The sequence below is a fragment of the Notothenia coriiceps genome, unplaced genomic scaffold (genome assembly GCF_000735185.1).
Source record: "Notothenia coriiceps isolate Sejong01 unplaced genomic scaffold, NC01 NC01_scaffold00000288, whole genome shotgun sequence".
Taxonomy (NCBI): Eukaryota; Metazoa; Chordata; class Actinopteri; order Perciformes; family Nototheniidae; genus Notothenia; species Notothenia coriiceps.
This window is the reverse complement of record NW_011332989.1, coordinates 12,153-22,084: the sequence shown is the minus strand read 5'-3', so window position 1 is coordinate 22,084 and position 9,932 is coordinate 12,153. Positions and strand designations below refer to the sequence as shown.

The 9,932-nt window shown below is 40.9% G+C and overlaps 2 protein-coding genes across 2 annotated transcripts; both read right to left on the bottom strand.

Moving 5' to 3' along the window:
- Positions 1–213: 213 nt before the first annotated feature.
- On the bottom strand, positions 214–4,094 carry LOC104963905 (mitochondrial inner membrane protein OXA1L-like). Its single transcript, XM_010792628.1, is given in 11 exon segments — positions 214–408; positions 555–635; positions 719–875; positions 970–1,074; positions 1,162–1,326; positions 2,043–2,128; positions 2,258–2,401; positions 2,797–2,998; positions 3,079–3,198; positions 3,286–3,420; positions 3,927–4,094. Coding segments are annotated over 11 exon segments (1,407 nt in total). The 5' UTR covers positions 4,038–4,094; the 3' UTR covers positions 214–307.
- A 582-nt stretch (positions 4,095–4,676) lies between these two features.
- On the bottom strand, positions 4,677–9,539 carry LOC104965749 (mitochondrial inner membrane protein OXA1L-like; the record flags this gene model as incomplete). Its single annotated transcript, XM_010794792.1, has 10 exons — positions 4,677–4,916; positions 5,659–5,739; positions 5,855–6,017; positions 6,105–6,209; positions 6,310–6,474; positions 7,553–7,638; positions 7,754–7,897; positions 8,322–8,619; positions 8,706–8,789; positions 9,340–9,539. Coding segments are annotated over 10 exons (1,451 nt in total), but the record flags the coding sequence as incomplete, so codon positions are not given.
- Positions 9,540–9,932: the final 393 nt, after the last annotated feature.

Here is a 9,932-nt window from a genome sequence, read left to right as displayed (position 1 = left end):
TCCAAGTATGTTTCTAGGGAAGTGGATTCACTTAAATCTTTTTTTATTCCCAAACCCAGGGAAATTCACCTTAATATGACGTAAAAGTCAAAAAACCTCTAAACAGCATTATTTTAGGGCCAATCTAACTGATCGGTTGACTCATCATTGCAGCTAAGTTTTAGGAAAAAAAAAAAAAAAAAAGTGGTTGTTTTGAAAATGACTTGACATTTTAATTACTATAATACACATAATTATTGATAACATAATTACAATTGTCTCCTTCGCTGTCCTCTCTTCCATTCATAAATATTTACATAAATCACTTTCAGTCTGCTCTGCCTTGCCAGCAGGCTTTTCCGTCTTTCTGACGCTGCGGCCATGGGTGTTGCTGCAGGGGATTGTGGGTAAAAGTCTGCCTCAGTGGCCCTGCAGAGAAAAATAAAGAGAAGTCATATAGCACTTTTTATTATCCTTTATTCTCATTTAGAGAAATTACATCCAGGAGTTTCTTAGCAACTGAAATAAATCCACAATAAGAATAACATCTGTGGATGTGAAGCTGATGAACCGACCTTAGGCAGCGAGGTCCAGATGATTTTAAACTCTTCTTTGTTTCTCTGCCAGCTCTCGGGCCATTTGAGCGTTTTTCCAGCCTGCAGACGAGACATTTCCAACATGTAAGACAACTGACTTGGCCTTAAATCGTAATCTATGAGATGTACGTTCGGACTCCTACTTTTCCTGATGCTTTCCAATAAGCCGTCGCTGTTGGCTGGGATTGGGTGTGGGATCATCGCCGGGATCTTTAACCTCTCTCTGACCAATGGGTGTCTGAGCAGGGCGACTTGACCCAGGGAGAAGCAGTTGGAGGTCAGCCAGTAGGTGAACACCGCCTGAGGTTTGGTAGAGGAGAAGAGGGTTGTCACATTTAGATGCATTTGCTACCTACAGTATGTAAGATGTGATTTGAGGTTCAAACGGACTCACTGTGGGGAAGCTGATCGTGAAAGGGAGGACGACAAAAGGCATGATCCTGAACACAGTCTTCAAGTGTCGCAGTTGGGGGTTTTCAACACCAGACTCGGCACCAAACTAAGAGAAAAAGCAACAATGCGGTGATTATTTGACGTTCTTTCTTTCATTTCTTTCTATAAGACAAGGAAGTCAAAGCCCGCTGACCTCCAGGATGAAGAACATGGTGCCTGTGACGACTACAGGGAGGATGTAAAAAGGGTCTGCTGCCGTCAGGTCGGGGAACCAGAGCAGGCCTCCGCTCTGAATGCTGGGCACCGGCAGTTCAGACATCTTCCTCAGCGCGATGAAGAAGGAGATGAAGACTGGGGCCTGGAGGAACACATGAGGGATTTATCCTGATGGTATTGAGTTATAATACACATATAGTATTACCCTTTCTATTTTCTGTTAACTCTTTGATGCAGGTACATTTTGGATTACATTTGACCAGAATTGTACCATGACTAACGTGACAAACCAAATGTATTGTAACTTAACAGAGTAAATGATTGATATCTCATCCAAATGTTTAAAAATCTGAAGGTCCCACTTAGTCCCGCATAGTTGGCAATGCAATATTGAATGTGAACAGCAGGTGGCACATGAAGCATTTCCTGTAATTTAGCCTCAACAAAAGGCCAATGTATAGAATTACGTGCTTTAAATCGAGGAAAAGTAGTTAATTGTAAAATAACTGTTAACTCAAAGTTCAAAAGTATTTGCATTAAAGTATATTAAACTATTAAAAGTAAAAGTAATCATTAGGCATTATGTCCCATTTCAGAATATTTATTCAATTACTGGATTATGATTACAGACATTAAAGCTGGTGCTATTTGAATTGCTTTGTTAACGGCTAATAAATATGTTAACATGTAATTAGATCTCAATGTTTAAAAATAAATGTAGTAAAGTATAGAGTACAGTAGTGAGATCCAAAATGTAGTGGAGTATGAGAGTAGTTACGTAGAAGTACCCTGAAATTGTACTTAAGTTCAGTAATTGACTAAATTCACTCACATTTCCTGATAGAGAGATAAACTGACCTGAATCAAAGGTACAATGAATCCGCGGAGAGGACTCACATTATGCTTGTTCTTGAACAAGCTCAGCTGAAAGTAGGCTTTGGCAACTGAAACATAGAAAGGACCGCTCATGACAAGTTGTTGAAGCTGGATGTCTTCAAAAGCATGAACACTAACAGAACTCTAAATCGTGGCTCAAAAGAAAAATGAAATGTAGAAGAAGAACGAGATTTTACATTCTAATTTGTTTCCACTGTTTTGCGCCTCGCTCATCTGGTTATTCAGTCTGCCAAACACGGCCATTACATTGTGCAGCTTGGCCGCCTCCCTCTGGCCCTTCACGATGACCGGGAACACGGCCACACGGGCAATCACCGTTCCTAAAGGAGAGGGAGGGATAAAGAGGAAGAAAGGAAATATTAAACGCTCTCATACACACATGTGAAAGGCTTACATACACTCATGTGACACGTGCTATTATGCACATGATACAGGTGAAATGCTCTTATACACACACATATGAAACATTTCGTAAACACACGAGAAACGCTGTCATATACCCATGTGAAATGCTTTCATACACACATTATACAGTCCCGCAAACACACATTTGAAACGCTCATAAACACACATGTGAAACAGTCTCAAACACACATCTAGAACGCTCTCAAGCAAAAACTTGCATACACATGTAAATCACCCAAAACAGATATGATTTTGAATTCTGATATGCTTTACTACTTTTCCAGAGAATGTCTAATCTAGTGTTGCTTACCTACGACAATGGCCCCCCACCAGGGTATTCCAAGGTCAATGTGAATGTACTCTAACAGGCTCTGGACCATCCCCACTGGTGTGCGTGAGGCCAAACCCAGCGCCGCTAAACTGGGTTCTGTGACCACAGCCTGAAGGACCTCCGCTGCCGTTGATGAGACATCAGCGACCTGCTCAGTGAACGACTGCGACAAAACAGGGATCTGAAAACAAAAATGGAATCATATAAAGTTAGAAGCTGACTAAAGTCTTTAAATGTGACTTTTGATGTAGTCACAGCTACCTGTTCTGTGATTGGTTGTGTGATGATGGAGGTGGGGTCAGCAGGCAGAGAGACGGGGAAGGTTCGCAGCACAGGAAGGACTTCAGAAGCGTCCAACAGTGAAGTCGTTGTGGTTCCATCCTAAGGTGGGATCTGTCAATATCAAGTTAACTGATTCTGCTCAACAGCTATGTTATGATTAACCTGTTCACATGTGTGCCGTCTCACCTGTGAGCTGTTGTGTCTGACGGCCGCAGCGTTCACCCAGAGGAACTTCCTGTTCTGTCTGCGGCCCAGCAGAGTCCTGGCAGCAGGACTGCAGCTCTCAAACACTGTGTGCAGATGGGACTTCTGGAGCAACCACTGAGTTAAAGAGAAGGGAAGTGTCAGCCACATACACATTAAGAAACTACTACAACCTACTGTTACTGTGTCACATAAACCCAGGGGGTGGTATTTATTTACTTATTGCACTATATGGTGTCTTGCACTGTCTAAAACCTTAAAGTTCAAAGGCTGTATAGTCATATGCACAGCTAGTGTGGTTATTGCAATGGAAATCAAAAGGCTTCTCCAACAATGCAACATAAATATACATAACACATAAAACAAAATAAAGTTATTGCATAAACGCATATGCACGCATGTCAGTGCTTTTGCCAACACTGCCCACGTTGTTTTTGTTTCATAACCTGGTGTTTGGTCAGTTGCATTAAATACTAGAGAGGCTGTCAGTGTCAAAGTCAAACAGAAGGCTGTGCAGGGGATGCTAACCGGCTAGCTAGTTAGCTTGGGGAAAGTCTCTGTTTGTGACTTTGTTTCAGAAGCAGGGATGAAGTACCACGTGTGAAACTTAAAACAACACTTACGTGGTTCCATATGTCTGAAGGGGGATGGCTGCCCCGGCTCGGTTTTCCACTCTGTCTCAGAAAACATCTCGCTAAACAAACCGGAGTCACCCCGCTCCTGATGGCAGCCATGCTGGAGGAAAAGCAAAGCTGCTACGGGAAGACGGAGGAGTCAATTCTCCAGGCGCGCAGCAACACGCTCCGCCCGAATTCAGTGTACATTATTTTTAAAGATAATATGGCATTTCTATTGGCCTTTAAAACAACACAAATACATGTTACTATTATTTAATAGTAAATAATTTACTGTTACTATTATTTAATAGTAACATGTATTTTTCTTGCTGTTTTGTTTATTGTAAATGTACCTTTTATATTTGTGTACTTTTATTTTGTTTAGGGCACTGGGTGATTTGGGCACCTTCAAATAATTAGTACTCTACTGAAGACTTCTAAAGTATAACTACTTTACTGTATTTCCAAACTCTACTCTACAAGGCTACTATAAAGTATATCGTACATTCTCGGATTTAAAATATTTAGTCAAGAAAAATTGAGCATTTCACATGTTTAAATTAATTAAACACATGAAATACATATATGCAAAAATGACTGATTTCCAGACTTGACACTTTTGGAAATGTAATCATTCAATCAAGTCAGATAACTTCATGAAAGGAGACAATGGTAATAGGCGCTGATCAATTAACTGATTGGTCGACAGCTCTACTATTGTGTACTCAGAAATCACAACAATACACACCAAAAATGTTGTTTTGAGGCAGATTTGACATTTTAATTAGAATAATACATAATGACAACCCTTTCCTCCCAAACTGTCCTCTTATCCATCCATAAATATTTACAAAAGTCATAATCAGTCTGTCTATTCAATAGTGTCCTTCCATGGCTTTTCCGCCTTGCCAGCTGGCTTTGCTTTAGCTGATTCTGCGGCTATGCGGGGGGTCGGCTGCTGCAGGGGATTGTGGTTAAAAGTCTGCCTCAGTGGACCTGCAGAGAAACATAAAGAGAAGACGTATAAAAACATTGAGTTTCAGACCACACAGAAAGTGACAAAGCCTTGACACCACAGACACAATCATGCTCATAGATCCTTGTAGCATGCATCTATCAATTGTTTTCTTAAATACTTAATTGGTCAACAAAATGTCAGTAAATATTGATCGATCAAATGTCTAATTTTGTCCGTCCTACAGTCCAAAAAAACAAAACATTAATTGCAGCATCATGAAAACTGGAATGTCTACTTAGTTGCAATCAGTGTTCAGGCCTGAACCTATATGCAAAAACTGAATATCCATCAAGATTTGTTTACATTTTAAGTATCTTTCAAGTTATGGATTCATTTTCTCACACTATTTGCTCTTTTTGAGGCCCATAATCCCATTAATGTCAGAGTTACTTCTTTATTATATTATTTTGTTTCTGTCTTATTATTGTAATACCAGTGTATGGCCACAAGGGGGAGCATATCTGCCGTTTCTACATCAAGACCACTTCATTTTGTTGTGCACATTATTGAATAACAGCATTTAAATAAGCAGTCTATTGAGGCTAATAACCCAACAGGCTATAGTGGCATTCCAGTTATTCAGTGTTATGCAACTTTATTCTTCATTTATGTAAATTACGATGCACTTTTACATACACATCATATATCATCATATCATTCAAGCCACATTATATCATATGCAAATGTACTTTTCCACCTGCACACCTTGGACATACTGACCTTTAGAAGCGATCTCCAGATGATTATTGATTCTTCTTTCCCTTTCTGAAAGCTGCTGGGCCAGTTGAGCGTTATTCCAGCCTGGAAACCAAACCAAAGTTACACCATGGACACAACTTGATAATTGACTTATTCTACTAAAACAAAAATGAATCCATCAAATGCAATCAGTTGGGTGTAGAGTTTAGATACCAACCCTTCTTGAGGCTTGCGATTAAACCCTCATTTTGGGGCACGGCTGAGGTTGGGTGCTCGATCCTTGCCGGGATCATTAACTTCTCTCTGACCAATGGGTGTCTGAGCAGGACGACTTGACACAGGGAGAAGCAGTTGGAGGTCAGCCAGTAGGTGAACACCGCCTGAGGTTTGGTAGAGGAGAAAAGGATCGGTATTAAACGGCTGCGGCGTATGATGAAAGGTGAAGTCAAAACAATAAGCTGACTGACCGTGGGGAAGTTGATCGTGAAAGGAAGGATGACAAAAGGCATGATCCTGAACACAGTCTTCATGGTTCTCAGGTTGGGGTTGTCGACACCAGACTCAGCCCCAAACTAAAAGAGACAAAGCGGTGAATAAAACAATATAATCCTGTTGATATGACTTTTCAGTTCTCTTTCTTTCTTTACGACAAGGAAGTCAAAGCCCGCTGACCTCCAGGATGAAGAACATGGTTCCTGTGACGACTACAGGGAGGATGTAAAAAGGGTCTGCTGCCGTCAGGTCGGGGAACCAGAGCAGGCCTCCGCTCTGCATGCTGGGCACCGGCAGTTCGGCCATCTTCCTCAGCGCGATGAAGAAGGAAATGAAGACTGGGGCCTGGAGGAACACATGAGGGATTTATCCTGACAGCACATGAACTGCAATCATACACAGATATTGTTGCTATTTCCAATTTTTGTAAACTCTTTTTAATGCACACGTTGAAGGAAGATGCTGAATTACATTTCACTGGATGTATGCCTTATATGGTTATATGTGGCAAACTAAATGGATTAATACTAAACGGAGAAATGTTAAAGGGGACCTATCATGCAAAATGCACTTGTTGATGTCTTTTATACATAAAGCTGTGTCCCCTGTGTGTCGGGCAACTCACGCAGCGTCAGAAAATAAAACCCTCTCTTTTCCTCCGTACCCAAATCTCTAAAAACGGGGCTACAACGAGTGGATACAGATTTGCCTCCGATATGACGTAATATCGGAAATGTGGACCCACGGCCCTATCAGAAACGCTGCTCTCAGAAACAATGCCCGACTTTTTTGGACGTAATATGGTCGGTGTTTACATTAGCATCGCTAACACTCAGAGCTAACCTGTACTGGAGAGCATGTGTGTGAAGAAGCAGGAAATAAAAAGGAACTCACCTTGTGGTATAACCGGCAAGAGAGAAAGCCTTTGAGCTCCATACTGTTTCAGAAATAATCCATGATATGGTGTTTCATCACGGCAGCATTTAGTTTAGACAGTAGCTGCCGGGTCCCGCATGAGCTCAGCCCCCTCCTTTTTTATTTAGTCTTTTTTTTTTTTAAAGCTTTATTCCCCAAATCAGCACTTTTGAAACAGGAAGTGAAATAGAGGGATATGAGGCATGGCTAGAATGGGTGATCTGTTTGGTATTTTGAGCAAAACACTTCATAGACATGTTTTTTATATAATTTTATATATCTGAGACCTATTGCCCACAAATAGCATGATAGGTGACGTTAAAGCCATATCATCAATATGTTTACAAATATGAAGATGCCACAGTTATGTGAACAGCAAGTCTTCGTCTAAATGCAATTTTCTTTCCACAAAAGTCAACTGAATAGAAATACAGACGTGAAAATTATGTCTGCTTTGACAAATTATACATACTTGATGGATATAACCAGGATAAAGACATTAACTGACCTGAATCAAAGGTACCAGGAATCCGCGGAGAGGGTTGACATCGTGCTTCTTCTGGAACAAGTTCAGGTCAGAGTAGGCCTTGGCAACTGTAACATGCAAACAACAGGTCATGACGAAGCTAAAACCTGATTTTGTTCTACATGCCCACACTAATAAATAATAAACATCTCTATTGTGACTTAAAAGAAGAACATTTTTTACAGTCAAATTTGTTTCCACTGTTTTTAGCCTCGCTCATCCTGGTATTCAGTTTGGTCAGCTCGGGCAGAACATTGCTCAGCTTGGCCGCCTCCCTCTGGCCCTTCACGATGACCGGGAACACGGCCAGACGAGCAAACACCGTTCCTAAAGGAGAGGGAGGGATGACATGAAGAAGAGGATGGTAAGAAAGGACACAGGAAATACAGTGGACGTACTTACAGCAGCCTCAGGTCTAAAACCACCAGACTAACACTTTCCTCCCACAGGCCATAAGACTGTTAAACACCTGAACTTCTGAAACAACATCCATAACATTCATCTGTTTGCAACTCATATATATCAATATTCCAATTACTGTATATAGACTATTCTGCGCTGTTTCAATTATATTTTATTTACCTGTAATATTGTATCTGTCTCATTGTGTTGCTCTGTTGGAGGAGCCTGTGACCTACGATTGTCATTGTCATAACTACGCTGTAGCTATGCACACATGACAATAAAAGCCTTGAAGCCTTGAAAGACGTAGCTTGAATCGCTTGAGTGACTGATTGTTAGTGTTGCTCACCTACGACGATGGCCCCCCACCAGGGCAAACCGACATCCATGTGAGCAAACTCTAGCAGGTTCTGGACCAGCCCCACCGGGGTGTAGGAGCCCAATCCCAGCTCCACTAATCTGGGTTCTGCCGCCACCGCCTGCAGGACCTCAGCTGCAGTCGGCGCGACATCAGCCAGCTGCTCGGTGAACGACTGCGATAAAACAACGGCAGAGTCAGCGGACAGAAGCTCAGAGGAGGAATCCAACACTGGAGGAGGAGATGTGTTGACTAATGGTGCCGCCGTGGAAACAGTTTCAACCAGGATCTGAAAATAACAATTAGAATGGAATCAGTTAAAGTTAGAAGGTGGCCAAAGGCCTTAGATTTGACTTCAGATGTCGTCTCAGCTACCTGTTCTGTGATTGGTTGTGTGGGGTAGGACTGCAGGACAGGAAGAACTTCAGAAGTCGCCGTGGTTACATCCTCGGGCGGGACCTGGTGATGATATTAAAAACAAGGTATGATTTCAAGTAGCTGTTCAATTTGAGGATTTGTTGCATTTTGAAATCTCAGTCAGACCACAAACATATTTTTATAATTGATAGACTTTCATAATTTCAATATAGAATCACTGTAAACACAGAAGGCTCCAGTGCAACAAAAGAAAATGGCTGAACAAAAACTGATTATAAATATGAAGTGCTCAGGTAGCGGTCCAGTGTGTGAGAAATGATGTGTCTAAATTAATAAAAAAATGCTAAAGAAGGTGGAAATTGCTAAATTCAAAAAAACTGAACTCGATCCTTTGGTCCATTTCAAAATGTACTTCATATTTTGACTGTACACAACAGGGTAATAAAATAGACCCATATTGTAAATTCTGGTTATTCCTCCAGACAAGCCATCTCTATATATATGAATGTGTTATTAACTCTGTGGTTAAAAAACGAATATAATACTATTTCCTTTCGACTGAGGATGAGTTTGATGTTAGTGATGTGCAGCTGTTTCTGATTGACAGATACTTCACCATGTCTCGTCTCACCTGTGAGCTGTTGTGTCTGACGGCCACAGCGTTCACCCAGAGGAACTTCCTGTTCAGTGTGCGGCCCAGCAGAGTCCTGGCAGCAGGACTGCAGCTCTCAAACACTGTGTGCAGATGGGACTTCTGGAGCAACCGCTGAGTAGAAGAGAAGGGAAGTGTCAGCAATATACACAATAACAAACTACTACAACTACTACAACCTAGGGCTGCTCAATTAATCGTATTTTAATCGCAATTACGATTTTGGCTTGCAACGATTATGAAAACAACATAATCGAAATAAAACGATTATTTATTTATTTATTTTAATCTTTTTTCTTATTGGTTTTTCAGTTGAATTATACTTACAGTTCAGGGTAATCAACTGTTAAAAACATACTGTTCACATTTTTTTTTTCAATAAATGGATGTTTTCAAAGTAAAGGATAATTGTTTTTAATAATCGTGATATCAATTATTGACCCAAATAATCGAGATAATGATTTTTGCCATAATCGAGCAGCCCTACTACAACCTGATGACGCATATGAGGGCTCTGTCATATCATTGCTTGGATGCAGTCGCTTAATGCTACCTGCATAAATTGTGATTAA